The 17,421-nt window shown below is 38.1% G+C and overlaps 1 protein-coding gene across 4 annotated transcripts in view; it reads right to left on the reverse strand.

Moving 5' to 3' along the window:
- The window catches only part of LOC115219535 (protocadherin gamma-A11-like), a 137,866-nt gene that overhangs the window by 83,507 nt on the left and 36,938 nt on the right, over positions 1-17,421 (reverse strand). The window contains exon 4 of one of the 4 annotated variants that reach the window (XM_029789726.2): positions 3,842-3,948. The exons of 2 other annotated variants lie outside the window; for them this stretch is intronic. In XM_029789726.2, coding sequence (XP_029645586.1) covers positions 3,857-3,948 — 92 coding nt within the window. In that variant the 3' untranslated portion in view covers positions 3,842-3,856. Of the gene's footprint in view, positions 1-1,949; positions 3,949-17,421 lie in introns of those variants that run through there. One more of the 4 variants, XM_036509239.1, reaches the window with a different exon arrangement.

Here is a 17,421-nt window from a genome sequence, read left to right on the forward strand (position 1 = left end):
TTGTGTGTGTCCGAGTATGCATGTGTGTTTGTTGTGTGTGTGTCCGAGTATGCATGTGTGTTTGTTTGTGTGTGTCCGAGTATGCATGTTGTTTGTGTGTGTGTGTCCGAGTATGCATGTGGTTTGTGTGTGTGTGTCCGAGAGTATGCATGTGTGTTTGTTTGTGTGTCCGAGTATGCATGGGTTTGTGTGTGTGTCGAGTATGCATGTGTGTTGTGTGTGTGTGTCGAGTATGCATGTGTTTTGTTTGTGTGTGTCCGAGTATGCATGTGTGTTGTGTGTGTGTGTGTCCGAGTATGCATGTTGTGTTTGTGTGTTGTGTCCGAGTATGATGTTGTTTGTTTGTGTGTGTCGAGTATGCATGTGTGTTTGTTGTGTGTGTCCGAGTATGCATGTGTGTTTGTTTGTGTGTGTCGAGTATGCATGTGTGTTTGTTTGTGTGTTGTCCGAGTATGCATGTGTGTTTGTTGTGTGTGTCCGAGTATGCATGTGTGTTTGTTTGTGTGTGTCCGAGAGTATGCATGTGTGTTTGTTGTGTGTGTCCGAGTATGCTGTGTGTTTGTGTGTGTGTGTCCGAGTATGCATGTATGTTTGTTTGTGTGTGTCCGAGTATGCATGTGTGTTTGTGTGTGTGTGTTTTTATGTGTAAACAAACACGGAGTAGCGAATAATATGTTTTACTGAATTTTGAGTGAGTTTATTTGAAAAAGGACATTTGTTTATTAGTTGTAAGATTATAGCATTCCCTTGGTGATTAGTTTCAAGAATAATAGGACGGGCGTCATCAGTGCCGTCGTCATCATCAATATCATGATTGTGATCATCATAGTCAGTAGTAGTAGTAGTAGTAGTAGTAGTAGCAGCAGCAGTAGTAGTAGTATTAGTAGTAGTAGTAGTAGTAGTAGTAGCAGCAGCAGCAGCAGCAGTAGTAGTAGTAGTAGTAGTAGTAGCAGCAGCAGCAGTAGTAGTAGTAGTATTAGTAGTAGTAGTAGTAGTAGTAGTAGTAGTAGTAGTAGTAGTAAGGTAGTTGTGGTGGTGGTGGTGGTAGTGGTGGTGGTGGTTGTGGTGGTGGTGGTTGTGGTGGTGGTAGCAGTAGTAGTGCAATGATTATATGTTAATAAAGAAACAACAGAGGAAGGAAAAAAGGAAATGAGAGGGAAAAAAACCTGCAGAAAACATGAGAAGAGAAAGAAGAAAAGTAGAAAGACAAAGAGAGAGAGTGAAAGATAGCTAGATAGAGAGATAGAGAGAGAAAGAGAAAGACAGACAGAGACATAGAGAGACAGAAACAGACAGAGAAAGCGAAACAGACTGAGACAAACAGACAAAGACAAACAGAAAGAGAGAGAGAGAGAGAGAGACTGACAGACAGAGATAAACAGAAAAAGAGAAAGAGAGAAGAGAGAGAGACTGACAGACAAACAGGGTAAGAGAGAAAAAAAATTTGTAAAAAAAAAAAGCATGTGAAGTATTGATTTTAGATTTAGGCACAAGGTCCCTATTTTGGTGTGGGATGGGACGGAGGTGCAATTCTAAACCTGAGAGAAATTTCCCCAGCAGGGTAAAATTTCAGGATTCCTGTTAGGGGAATTGTTTCCAAGTTGAAAAAATTCGTTATCATTATTATTATTATTATTATTATTTGCACGATTGTTTGCTTGTTTTATTTTCCTTAATATTGATTGGAATCCATAATATTATTCTTCTTGTCACGGCAATGTTTGAGTGTTACCTGGCACCGAATTGAAGGTATTTAACACTCAAACTGAAACATGCTTGAGTGTCATGCTTTCGTGTGACCTTAACCGTGAAATGAAATTGAAGATGTAATCAAAATCATTAACACCAAAATGTTTAGAAGATCTTTAAATTTCTGCATTAAAATTAGCAATAAGAACGTTTATAAAATGCAAAATTCCATGGAACCTGCAAGTGTTAAATTACCATATTCGATGTGTGTATGATGTGCTTTATTGATGATTAAATGTATAAAAAAAAATTGCCCTGCATCTAATGCAAGCATATTACAGATGACAGACCAAATGTCATAGACTAGGGAGTCAGATGAGTATAAGCTCTCTAGACACAATAATTGTTCACCACCATCACCACCACCACCATCATCCTCATCCTCATCATCATCATCATCCTCATCATTATCATCATTTAACGTCCATTTTCCATGCTAGCATGGGTTGGACAGTTTGACAGGAGCTGGGAAGCTGAAGAGCTGCTCAGGTCCCCATGTCTGTTTTGGCATGGTTTCCACGGCTGGATGCTCTTCCTAACATCAACTACTTTACAGACTACTGGGTGCTTTTTATGCAGCACCAGCTTGGGTGCCTTTTATGTGGCACCAGCTTGGGTGCTTTTTATGTGGCACCAGCACCTATGACCCTGCAAGATTAGGAATGGTCAGCAGAAGAGGGGTGCAGCAGAGTATGCCTGTATGGAAGGACAACAAAGTATTCACTTAGCTTGATGTGTCTTCTGAAGCACAGCAAACCCCTAGAATTCTTGGTCCCTTCTCATTCCCTCTGTGAAAACAAGCCAAATTATCACAGAATGTTAGCTTACTGGTTGCTGGTTACAGATGGTGCCTAGGTATCTTGTACAAAGAATATGTGACAAATGATCAAGTGAGGCTATTGGACCACACAATGATCTGCTGCCAATAGTAATTACAAGGAGACTGAAATGGTGTGGCTATGTCACAAAAAAGCCCTGGCCTAGCAAAGACAATCCTGCAAGGTACAGTGAAAGGTGGCTGAGAGCAAGGCAGGCCAAAGAAAAGATGGTCTTGTAAGCATCAAAAAGTGGATAGGCCTCAATTTTACTGACTCACAGAAAGCAGTAGAAAACTGAGAGAAGTGGCAAAATCTGGTCGTGGAATCATCAGCCAATGCCCCCAATGACCACACAATCAAGAGACAGGACAGCATAAGATGTTGGCAGATTATACCTCCTTCTCCACCACACATAACCCACCCCTGATATATGTCTTCCATTATTTAATGACTTGTTACCTTTTAGAAACAGTTTTGAATTGTCTATTTGAAAAATCCTCATTGAAAGTTGAAAAGAATGTTAAGTTTTCATCCATCTGTCAGCTATTTGCAACAAATGGATGTCAACAAAACTACAGTGATGGTAAACCATTCTAGTGGTTGGTTGTAGCTACACAAAATATCACATCCAGAAAAACCAGTTTTGTATCCTGTAAGTCAATTTTCATGACTAAAATTGCGACATTGTAAACCCCTTTGTATCATCAGCACGTACTGTGGGGTTGCAAATATTTCATCCCTTAATCTACACATTTTGTCTGAGTGTGGCAGTGAGAATCTCTAGAAGGGTTCCATCTGTGGTCTCTTGTCAATTACAGCCAATTTCAGATGGTTTTAGCTGCAATGCCAATCTCTTTGGTGGCTCGTTTCAGGACTGGGTTCCAAACCAATCTGCTTCAGGAAATAGGGCACTAAATCACTGACAAATTTGTACTGGTATTTTGTATGGAGTCAAGCTGGTAGAAATGTTAGCATGCCAGGTGAAATGCGTAGCCATATTTCGTCTGCCATTACGTTCAGAGTTCAAATTCCGCCGAGGTCGACTTTGCCTTTCATCCTTTCAGGGTCGATAAATTAAGTACCAGTTATGCACTGGGGTCGATGTAATCGACTTAATTCATTTGTCTGTCCTTGTTTGTCCCCTCTGTGTTTAGCCCCTTGTGGGTAGTAAAGAAATAGGTATTTTGTATGGTGTCACTGACAAACCTCTGTGGTTATTGTTTGATATATTGACAATTCTGTATACAGATATCATTAACCTGTCTTCATCGTACCTAGGTATTATCCAACTAGAAAGCAATGGGCTGGACAAAATAGTTAACTGCATCACATGATCGTCGTAAATGAGTATCACCATCATACAAGCAGTGTCCTTCATTTCCTGGGGAAGAAAAGATGTACAACATGTACAAGAAAACTGGGTGGTTGTGTTTGTTTGCATGCAGAAATCTAAGGAAAACAGATAAAGAATATGGCATTGTGTAGGTCAAGAATTTGGTGGAAGGATGTGGAGGAAAGGAGCCTGGTGTCAGGGTGTGGTTAAGAGTTTCAGTAATGAATGGAATTGGTACTATATGGCCTTGAGCATATGAATGGCATCAAGATGCTTTGGACTAAATCATAATAATAACAAGAGCACTCAGAGAGTGCAAACCTCTACCAAGGCAACACCAACATCCTCTCAACGATTAGCCATAAATGATTTTTAAAATGAGAATATATGAAATAAACTCGACTGCTCTCACAAACGAGAATACTAAAAATGAACCCAATTGCTCTCAAAAATTAAGTAAAAAACACTGGTAAAATGATCCTGAATTCTTGTCCGGTACTGGATCGATCCCCAAATCTAATGAGTTCGTGCCAGTCATGAGGTCAAACATCCCTGAAAGTTTCATCCAAATCCATCCAGAAGTTTTTGAGATATCTTGTCCATGGACAAACAAGCAAACATAACTGAGAACAATACTTCTACCTTCGCTAAGGTGGAGGTGATAATGATGGACTCACCTGTTGAAGATGATGTATGAGTCTTCAGACTTTGCTGAACGACCTGATCAAATGAATTTGTTTATAGTGACTGAATGTATGTTCTGTACATTAACTCAATCTCCCCATCAAAATATTATTACCTGAACAGGTGAATGGTGTACCACACGTCAGATGTTGAAGTGACTGCAGAACAATGTGAGATGAAGTATTTTGCTCAAGAACACAACGCACCACCCAGTCTGGGTCATTGAAACCATGATCTCATGATTGTGAGCGCATCACCCTAACCCCTAGGCCATTAATGATGATGACAGTGATGATACACAAACACACTCACATACACATACATGCATACACTCATATATACATACACACATACACACACACACATAGATAGATAGATAGATAGATAGACAGATAGACATACATAATACATATATATATATATTTCTTTACTGCCCACAAGGGGCTAAACATAGAGGGGACAAACAAGGGACTAAGTCGATTACATCGACCCCAGTGTGAAACTGGTACTTTATTTATCGACCCCGAAAGGATGAAAGGCAAAGTCGACCTCGGCGGAATTTGAACTCACAACGTAACGACAGACGAAATACCGCTAAGCATTTCGCCCGGCGCGCTAACGTTTCTGCCAGCTCGCCGCCTTCAATACATATATATATAGATAGATAGATAGATAGATAGATAAACACAGACATAAATACACATGTGCACATGCACATGCATCTATACATAGGTTTAATTATGATATTCAGTATGATTCTGGAAGATAATTTGGTTAGTGGAAAGGGTTGAGACTCTAATAGATATGTTTTTAATCATGCTATTCCTAACTGAGAGTGGATGGTTAGAGGTCCTACGCATATAATGTAAGTTTCCATTAGGCTTACAGCAGGGACAGAGTATTTGTGAACTTCAACCTATATAACTCAATGCCAGTACAAACTAGTTGGTCTAAGCACCACTTATGAGGATACTCTTACAAAGAGTTGGAGTAATTTGTTATATCCAACTCAATTAAAAAATTCTGGTACCATACAGTGCTTCTTAGTGTAACACAAAATATTTTATATATATATATATAACAAATGGCAGAGACAGAAAATGGAACATATGAGAAACTTTTTATAACTCACAAGGATCATTTTGACCTTTCCAGCAGTGATCCCACGGGGGCAGAATGTTGTACAATGAATTAATGCAGGATAGGTTGAAACGTTCCTTGTGAGCAATAAAGTTTATTGTATATTCCATTTTTCATCTCTAACATTTGTTACACATGTATGTATATATATATATATATATATACATATATATATATATATATATATATATATATATACATATATATATATAAACTGAACCATAAAAAAAACATCATGCACATATTAAATAGAAACTGATTTGTTAACAGACTGTCATAGCATTGATTGGAAATTGCTAATTAAGAAACCGTTTTCTCCTAATGATAAGACGTCATTTCCTGAAACATGTTTGACGTCACATGGTGTCACATGATGACGGAGTGTCCTAGATCCAAAGAGATGAACTCAATATCTCATGTAACCCCCGTTAGTGTTGATTACTGCCAGATTCTTCTGTATATCGAATGCACCAAATGACTGATGAAGCTCATGGGGATAGGGGCCCACCCTCTGTTAAAACATGGAGTGAGTTGTGCTGCAGTTGTCGGCCCTGGACGGATGTCATTTAGCCTTCTTTGGATTTTGTCCCACAAGTTCTTTGTGTGGTTCAAGTGCAGACTTAGGGCAGGCAATGGCAGTGTATGGATGTTGTGCTGTTGGAGGAAGTTTGCTGTCGACCTGGAAGTGTGGGCACAGACGTTGTCATGTTGGAACATTCTGATGACAGTCAAAGTATGACATAATGTGAGGCTTCAGCACTTGGTCGATGTAGCAAACAGCAGTTACTCCATTGCCCTGGCCTGGGCCAATGTTTTGGAAGACCACCAGTCCAAGTTTCTGGCTGAGTGCAATCCTGCCCCCTACTATGATGCTCTGTCCTCTCCATGAGTCTCCCTCCACCACACAGTCATCGGCATGACATTCACCCCTTCTTTTCCAAACCCTAGCTCTGTCATCTGTCACAGAAATGCAATATCAACTTCTGTCAGAGAAGACTACAGTCCTACACTGTTGATATCACCAGTTCTCACATTTTTAAGCTCACTGCAGATGTTCCCATCGATGATAACCTGTGAGGAAGGGGCCCCTAGCCAGACGTCAACAAGTCAGATTGAAAGATCTCAGCTGGTGGTGAACTGTCTCTGCACAAATGGGTCTGTGGTGAGTCCCTATAGTCTGCCTGGCTTATTCCATTGCCCTTTGGAATTGATCCCGCAAGTGGTGGCAGTGCAGTTGACAATCTTGACACGCTGTTGTAACCCTTGGTCGGCCACTGCATGGACAATCATCTGTGCTGTTTGTGGCATTGTATCATTCACTCAGCTGCTCAAATGTCTGAATATTGCACTATGGAGATGTCTGATGGCTTGCTCTCTCTTATTTCATGTCAGTCTTGGCATACTTGCTGCATTTGGGAAATGAATAACAGGTGGGTAAATTTGGGTACCTTTTATACCCAATGCATCAACGTTTTGCACTGCATCATGCTTTTCATAAAGATGCATTCACAAGCATTACCATGTTTATGAAAAGTGAGGGAGTTCAAACCCTACATGCAATCCTTGCATTTTCAAAAGAGAGTAGTGTTATGGGTCAGTAAGGCGTCGAGCTGGCAGAAATGTTAGCACGCCGGGCGAAATGCTTAGCAATATTTCGTCTGCCGCTACGTTCTGAGTTCAAATTTCGCCGAGGTCGACTTTGCCTTTCATCCTTTCAGGGTCGATTAAATAAGTACCAGTTACGCACTGGGGTCGATATAATCGGCTTAATCCGTTTGTCTATCCTTGTTTGTCCCCTCTATGTTTAGCCCCTGGTGGGCAATAAAGAAATAAGTGTTGTGGGTCAGTGACATCTTCCTGGTGTCAAATTACCTAGAAATGTGATAAAATCCATATAATCTCAATATTGTGTGGGAAACAAATAATCTTTTACAGTGTGATGATTCTTCTGTGGTTCAGTATATATATATATATATAAATATTTTGTTTCTGTCATTTGTCAAATACTCAACAAACACTGAGCAATTCTTGAGGTAGAGCAAGTGACAATTGTGTAAATGCCATGGATGATGTCAGGTAATGATAGGCAGTGTACTTGCTTGACAGGTTAACTGCTAGGTACAAATACTTAATACTTTAATAATTACTAATATATATGTATATACGGACAGAGTCAACGACTATTGAAAAGGTTGCAAGACAACAAAAATTTTAGAAGAGTAAAGAAGGAAATGAGTGGAAATTTTACCAGTGAGTGTGTTAAATTATAAGGCACTAAAAGAGAATGACTCTGCCCAGACACAGCAGAATATGCTTTAACACACGAACTCACATAAAGAATCTTGCAAACCAAATCCCAAAATGAAATATATATATATACATATTCTTTTGTTCTTGTCCTTCTTTCAGTCAGTGCTGAAGCACTGCTTTAAAGGGTTTTAGTTGGAGAAATCAACCCCAAGACTTATTCTTTTAGCTTCCGTCTACTAAATCTACTCTCATTATAGCCTTAGGCTATAATAGAAGACACTTGCCCAAGATGTCCCACACAGGGACTGAACTCGGAATCACGTGGTTGGGAAGCAAGCTTCTTACCACACAGTCATATATATATAACTGTGCCTATATATATATATATGATTACAAAATATATAAATCATTTTGAATGGTGGAACTCAAATTAGATAAGGCTATAAATAATAGTGTATAAATATCGGATTAACTCTATATTTACATGCTGCTGTTTATAGTTTTATCTACTTTGAATTTCAGTGTTAAAGATTTTCTATTTCGTGTCTCTAAAAGTTTCTAAATTCTTATGATATGGCCAATATCATCATCATCATCGTTTAACGTCTGCTTTCCATGCTAGCATGGGTTGGACGATTTTGACTGAGGGCTGGCAAACCAGATGGCTGCACCGGGCTCCAATCTTGATCTGGCAGAGTTTCTACAGCTGGATGCCCTTCCTAATGCCAACCACTCCGAGAGTGTAGTGGGTGCTTTTTATGTGCCACGGGCATGGGGGCCAGTCAGGCAGTACTGGCAATGACCTCACTCGAATCTTTTTACACATGCCATCAGCACAGGTGCCAGTAAGGAGACGCTAGTAATAATCACGCTTGAATGGTACCCTTTTTATGTATACATATTATATAATGCTAATACTTCCTATATAGAGGAATATTCCTAAATTCCTAACGGAGTGTTGAGGGCATATTGTCCATGACATATGTGCATTGGTCATTTTAAAGCTTATGGAATCTATTAGTCTTCAGGTCTGAATGCAGCCTATTCTTCCAGAATGTGAAAAAGAGAGAGGGAGAGAGAGAAAGAGAGAGACAGAGACAGACAGACAGACAGGAGAATAATCAAACTGAGTATTGAATTGGTGTTTTAAAATGAGAAAGAGAGAGAGGCGGGGAGCGACCGACAAATTGACAGAATTGAACTGGTGCTTTATTTATGGACACTGGATTGATGAAAGGCAAAGTCGACTGAGGTAGGATTTGAACTCATAATACAAAGGAGTGGAATGAATATTACAAGGCATTCTGTCTTATGCTCTAATGACTCTTGTAAACTGATTGCTTACTCTTTTACTTGTTTCAGTCATTTGACTGTGGCCATGCTGGAGCACCGCCTTTAGTCGAGCAAATCGACCCCAGGACTTATTCTTTGTAAGCCCAGTACTTATTCTATCGGTCTCTTTTTTGCCGAACTGCTAAGTGACGGGGACATGAACACACCAGCATCGGTTGTCAAGCAATGCTAGGGGGACAAACACAGACACACAAACACACACACACATACATATATACGACAGGCTTCTTTCAGTTTCCGTCTACCAAATCCACTCACAAGGCATTGGTCGGTCCAGGGCTATAGCAGAAGACACTTGCCCAAGATGCCACGCAGTGGGACTGAACCCGGAACCATGTGGTTGGTTAGCAAGCTACTTACCACACAGCCACTCCTGCGCCTTGTAAACTGTTATTGATGACTGGTCATACTTGATATCCTAATTGCTATCATTGATCAGTTGCTTCCACTGATATCATAAACTTAATATCATTGATCAGTCTTCTACACAAACATCATTGATCAGTCTCTACTGATATCCTATATTGAGATCATTGATCGATCTCTTCCACTAATATCCTAAACTGATATATAAATTGCCATTTATAAGTCTCCGTTGATATCTAATTAAAAAGAAGGCTATGTCTGCTACTATATATATATATAAATAAACAGCCTTCATGATATAGCCCAGTGGTTCTTAAACTTTTTATCACCACAACTTATTTTGCCAAATCAATAAGGCTTGGTGACTTTCTTTGGGTTTCTAAACACAAAATTGTGATGCACTCAGCATTTATTCTTTTACTCTCTTTTACTTGTTTCAGTCATTTGACTGCAGCCATACTGGAGCACCGCCTTTAATCGAGCAACTCGACCCCGGGACTTATTCTTTTTGTAAGCCCAGTACTTATTCTATTGGTCTCTTTTGCCGAACCGTTAAGTAACGGGGACATAAACACACCAGCATCGATTGTCAAGCAATGCTAGGGGGACAAACACACTCACACAAACACACACATGCATATATATATATACATATATACAACAGGCTTCTTTCAGTTTCCGTCCACTAAATCCACTCACAAGGCTTTGGTCGGCCCGAGGCTATAGTAGAAGACACTTGCCCAAGGTACCACGCAGTGGGACTGAACCCGGAACCATGTGGTTGGTAAACAAGCTACTTACCACACAGCCACTCCTTTGATACTTTTCTTAGAGAAATATTCCTCAGTATTTGTCTGCTATGAATGTTATGTTGGAACCCTAAAATCTGAGGCCGATATGTCTTTTTTTTTTTGCTTATCTGTTTCAATCATTAGACTGAGGCCATGCTGGGGCACCACCTTGATGCACTTTTAGTTCAAGGAATCAACCTCAGCGTTTATTTTGTTTTGAAGCCTGGCACTTATTCAGTCAGTTAAGCAAGCCAGCACTGGTTGTCAAGAGTGGTGGGGGACAAACACAGACTCAAAGACGTACACACATGCATGCAGCACACACACACATGCACACACACACACTCACTCACACACATTTATATATTTATACATTACAGGCTTTTTTCAGCTTCTGTCTATCAAATCCACTTACAAGGCTTTGGTCAGCCTGATGCTAGAGTAAAAGACACTTGTTCAAGGTTCCACACAGTGGGACTGAACCTGGTTTCATGTGGTTGGGAAGCAAGCTTCTTATCACATGGCCATGCCTGAGCCTTGCGTAAACTTTTTACTAAACTCTCACTTTTAGTTCATTTAATTGTGGAGCTCATAGCCTTGCAATTAGGGTATTGCACTCACAATTTCCATCGACCAAATCCACTCACAAGGCTTTTTGTAGCCTGGGGCTATGATAGAAGATACATGACCAAGTTGCCGCACAGTGGGATTGAACCCAAAACTATGTAGTTAGGAAGCAAGCTTCTTACCACACAGCCATGTCTATGCCTAAATACCCCAGTGCCTTAGAACATGACACATCATCTAAGGTCATTGTTGCTATGACACATCATCTGAGGTCATTGTTGCTATGTTTTTACTCAAAAGACTGCTTGATCAAGGTTAACCTGGGGCTAAGCAATGACATTTGCCACAAAAAAAAATAATAACTGCAACAACAACAACAACAAAAGCAAGTAAGAAAACAATATCAATTGCAACAGCAATGACAACAACAATTACAAAAACAACAACTTCAACAATTACAATAGTAACAGCATACCAACAAGAACAACAACAATAACTACAAAGACAACAACGTAGGCTTGAGGTTTTTGTTCTGGCTGATAGCCATACAATATTCAGGCGCAATAATGGCAAGTGTGAATCATAGGAACCATGGAAAGTCTTGAAATCTGTTAATAAGAAGAGGTGAGGATGGGATGTGCAGGGTTTACATTCACTCGTGTGAAGATTCACAGCTCAAACGGACACAAATCCTCATCTGTGTCAGCAGATAGTGAATGGTTATTCATATATTAGGTGACACTTACACTAACACTATTATGTGTGTATAATATGTGAGTGTGTGTGTGTGTGTGTGTGCGTGTGCGTGTGCATGTGTGTGTGTGTGTGTTGTGTGTGTGTGTGTGTGTGTGCGTGTGTGTGTGGTATAATAACAACTAAAATTATTCTGGGTTCAACAAGGGAGTACAACCTCCTAGATATAGCAATCAAATTTTCCTTCAAATTACACTTCTTATTGGTACTCTTGGCCTTGTGGTTAAGAAGTTTGCTTTGAAATCATGTAGACTTTGGGTTCAATTCTACTTTTGACAAACGTCACCTACAACCTAGTGAGTGAATTATGTAGATAGAAATGTGCAGAAGACTGTACAACATATATATATGTATGTGTGTATGTATATATATATGTGTGTGTGTGTGTGTGTGTGTGTGTGCGTGTGTGTGTGTGTGTATGTGTATATACATATGTGTGTGTGTGTGTGTACATGCAAATGTATACATAAACTTATATATATTTATATATAACGCCCTAATGTGTGAAGGCATGTGGCTAAGTGGTTAGGGCATTCGGATCACAATTGTAAGATTGTGAGTTCAATTCCTGGTGGTGCATTGTGTCCTTCAGCAAAACACTTTATTTTACATTGCTTCAGTCCACTCAGCTGTATTTCAAAGGGCCAGCCTTCTCCCAGAGAACTACTGTGGAATGCTCAGCCAGTTGCATGTTAATTTCACGAGCAAGCTGTTCTGTTGATTGTATCAGCTGGGACACCTTGTCATCATAACTGACAGAGTGTTCCTTTATTATATATATATATATATATATATATATGCTGATGACCGTGTTCTTATAGATGAATCACTACCAGAACTAGAGAAGAAGCCAGGTCTATATATATATATATAGATAGATAGATAGATAGATGTACACATGTACATATATATATGTATATACTTATATATATATATATATGTGTGTGTGTGTGTATATATATATATATTTTTTTTTACACATATATCTATATGCATACATGCACACATACACACACACACACACGCACACAAACACACAAAAGTTGTTCAGGATTCAAGATCAGGTCAATGAAATTGCTATCATGTTCAAAACAAACATAGAGGAACATATGTATCCATACCATAGTAAAGACAGATTTATATTCCAGTTGCATGCATGATCATCACAAGCATCCAACTGAATATACCCGGAGTCTCAAGCTACAAGAATGTAGCAATTGTACTGCACTCAATAGACTCCAGTTCCACATTAATTGCAGGTTGTGAGTAAGGTGAACTATAAATAAATAACAATAGATGGATAGTAGTTCACTAACTACAGCTGTTTCGGAAGTGTTTTTTGCTGATTAATAAAGTTATTACATCATAGAGAAAAAACATTTTCATTGAATGAATATATGCATGAATTAAACGATGAGTCTACAATTTAAAAAAACATTTACCGTCATTTTTCCGCATTTTTAATGATTTTTGCTCGAGTTATATAAGGGAAGTAACTCTCTAAAAATGCTTATATAGTTATTTCCCTTACAAACCCGAACAACGCTGGGCGATACTGCTAGTATATATATATATATATATATATATACATACTTATACACAGTTGCAAAAGATCTCCTTGATGAAAACTTTTTGAAAACTTTGCATAGGCCTCTGAGCAGGTATCACCAAGCTTTTGGCAAAATTTGATGCAGATTCACAGCTCAACTTTCTGTCATGTGATGATCACACACTGCACATGTTCCTTCTAAGCATTGTTGTAAACAGCAGAAATGAGCTAAAATGTTAAAACTTAGCATACATGCACAACAGAGTTCATGGTCAATCTGTGCCAGGTGGCTTCACTCTTTGTGTTTTAGCTTCGTCACTATGGCAACAGTCCGGATACTCATTGATCAGACGACATATATTGTGTATGAGTATATATATATATTTATGTGTGTGTGTGTGTGTGTATATATATATATATGTATATATATATATATACACACACACACAAACGCAGATATATATGTATGTATACACATACATGCATACATGTATATATATATGTGTTTGCATGTGTGTAGATATGTATGTATATGTGTCTGAATGTATTTTTATGTGTGTTTGTGTATGTGTTTGTCAGTATTCATTTCCCCCACTTGACAACTGGTATTGATTTATTTGTGTTGTCATAACTTAAAAATTCAGTAAAAACAACAAAAAAAGTAAGAAAAAAAACCCTCCAAAACATCACAAAAAGAATAAAACCCAGCCTTAAAACATGTACAGGGGTTGATTTGATCGACTAAACCCTTTATAGTGGTGTCCCAACATGGCCCCATTCCAGTGACCGAAACAATTAAAAGAGTGAAAGAATACCATTTTGAAAAGGGAGACAGACATATTGGATAATTCAAGTCCTAGACAACCATTGGAAGCAGCATTGATCATAGGCTTACTAAAACAAGACTGACCTAGGGTTAAATAACAGCAGCAACAACAACAACAAAAATAAGAGCAACAAATTTTGTTATTAAGTGGCACACACATATAATCTGAATGTAAATTCTTCAAAAGCTGTGAATGTTATGCATTTGTAATATCAAGTGATAGGTTGTTTTGTGCACAGAGCTCTCGACTATAAATTCATAACACCTCCGATGTCTTGGACACTTACACCTCTCAAAGAATAACAGAAGCAGTAGATATTGGTTGGCACTGACCAAGAAATTAAATTCAGATTTTCTTTGACCACTTCTCTCTTACTCTAACACTAGCTTTCTCACTAATTCTCTATCTCTCTGTGTCTCCCTATCTTGCACTAAACACTCACACAAATGTGCATACATACCTACATACCTACCTATTACCTATCTCCATACATATACAGATAAATGTTTGTATGTGTATATATACATATGCATACATATGTATGTCTATCCACCAAAGCAGTGTTGAACACTCATTTTCATTGTTTGACATTTACATATATATATCTATATTCTTTTACTCTTTTACACATTTTAGCCCTAAGGCTGTGGCCATGCTGAAGCTATATATACATATATATATATATATATATATATATATATATATATATATATATAATATATATAATATATAAACATATATATATGCATATAAATTTACATATATATCATGTACATGCTACCTACAACACCACACACACACACAGATATATATATATATATAATATATATATATATTATATATATTATATATATACGTTTCTACTCTAGGCATAAGGCCCAAAATTTTTGGGGAGAGAGGTCAGTCGATTAGATTGATCCCAGTATGCAACTGGTACTTAATTTATTGACCCTGAAAGTATGAAAAGCAAGTCGGCCTCGGAACAGACAAAATACTGCTAAGCATTTTGCCCATCATGCTAACGTTTCTGCCAGCTCACACACACACACACACACATACATACATACATATATAATAGATATATATATATATATATATATATATATATATAATATATATATATAATATATATGTATATATATCATTATTATTATAATTATTAGGGAATATTACTTCCAAGTACACAGGAAAAAGACATTTAAATTAGATGTACTAAAATGAACATCTCTCAATGTTTAATTCGTATATATAAAAGTAATTTTAGAGACAGAACCACCTTCAACTCAATCAACACTGAAAGGCTTTATACCCATCACTCTATAAAATGTTAAAAATTAAATCTTGTAATAATTATATCTATTCATAATCCTGTATTTCCGTTTATAAGACTACATGTGTTTCATGAAAGTACGTCGGTATTGATTAGATACGAGGTATCTAGTTTCAATACTTATTCGGGTGGACATACTCCCAATCTTCAGGTCTGGATACCTCAACATTTTTCACTCCCCTTATCGCTTATATACTTCCATGACACTCTATATCTTCAATATAATCTTACTTAACATGTAAAAATTGATAGAAATACAAATAATAAATAAAAATAATAACTGAATATTAAAAATTAAAGGAGTAAAAATTTAAGGAATAATTTTTCCTTGAAACCACAAACACACAAACACACACACACACACAACACACACCACTGCCGCTGCTGCTGCCATCATCATCATCCTCATCATTATTCATCATCATTATTCATCATCATCATCATCATCAGCATCAGCATCATCAGCATCATCATTATGATCATGATCATCATCATTATCATTATTCATCATCATTATTCATCATCATCATCATCATTTAACATCTGTTGTCGATGCTAGCATGGGTTGGACGGTTTGATTGGGTTGGCACGAGGGAAAGCTGTGCCAGGCTCCAGTCTGATTTGGCATGTGTATATATACTCGATCCGTAGCCTCATGAGACTGATGGCTGCCTACTATATATTATTATATATATGTATATGTATATATATGTGTGTGTATGTGTGTGTGTGTGTGTACAATGCTTTTTTCCCACACAGTTGCTGTCTTCCAGATCCACTTACAAAGCATTAGTCAGCTAGGTCTATAGTAGAAGACATTTTGCCCTAGGAGCCATGCAGTGGGACTGAACCTGAAACCATGCGGTTGTCATGTGAACTTTCTAACTTGTGCCTGTTTTTACTATTCTTAATTAATACTCTTGTGAATTCTTTCTTTCATCATCACTAACGACAACAGCCAAAAATAAATCTGTCTCTCGTTACACATAATGTAATTTGAAGATTTTTCTATACTTTTTTTTTATCTTTTAACTGTTTCATTTACGTTATTTTGTTTTTGTTTAGTTATTCACTTTGGAATGTTGAATCTCTTTCACTCACAATTTCTCAACTTAATAAGAATTATCGAATTTCGTCAAGGAAGTTACTCATCAGAGTTGTGACCAACAAGACGGTTCAATTTTCACAGTTTTATAGTAAAAATCAAGCCTTTCTCTTCCTTTTATCATTTTCTTAAAACTTCCCAAATTTGTTTCTTTGATTACAATTTACAGAAAAACAAAATTAAGTACAAAAAATTTCAAACAAGCCAAAAAGGCAAATGAAAGATTATACTCATCTAAATAGAAGATTTCACAAATGCAAAGGTGTGTAATCAAGGAAGGTGTTCTTTTCCTATATAGTAAATTAAGCAATGGTAAGAGTCTCTTTCATAGTGGCAACTGTGGCAGTGGTGGTGGTGGTGGTGGAGGAGGAAGCAATAGTTGTGGTGGTGATGGTGGTGGTGGTGGTAATGACAGTGGTGGTGCTGGTGATAAAAGTTGCAGTGGTGATGATGGTGGAGGTGGGGGGGATGTAGCTGGGCTGGTGATGGTGTTGGCAGTTGAAATGTTGGATGAGGTTGTGGCAGCAACTGTAGTGGTGGTGGTAGTAGTGGTGATAGTGGCAGTGACAGGTGATGCTGGTGATGATGGGGATAGTTGTGGTGGGGATGATGGTGGAAGTGGCTAGGGTGGTGATTTTGGTGTTGGTGTTGGCGGTTAAGGTGGTAGCAGCAATTGTAGTGGTGGTGGTGGTGGTAGTGATGGTGGTGGTTGTGTTGGTGGTGGTAGTGGTGGTGGTGGTGGTGCCGGTGGTGGTGGGTGTTGCTACTGCTACTACTGCTACTACTACTGCTATTTTTGTTTAATC

The sequence above is a fragment of the Octopus sinensis genome, linkage group LG14, assembly GCF_006345805.1.
Source record: "Octopus sinensis linkage group LG14, ASM634580v1, whole genome shotgun sequence".
Classification (NCBI taxonomy): domain Eukaryota; kingdom Metazoa; phylum Mollusca; class Cephalopoda; order Octopoda; family Octopodidae; genus Octopus; species Octopus sinensis.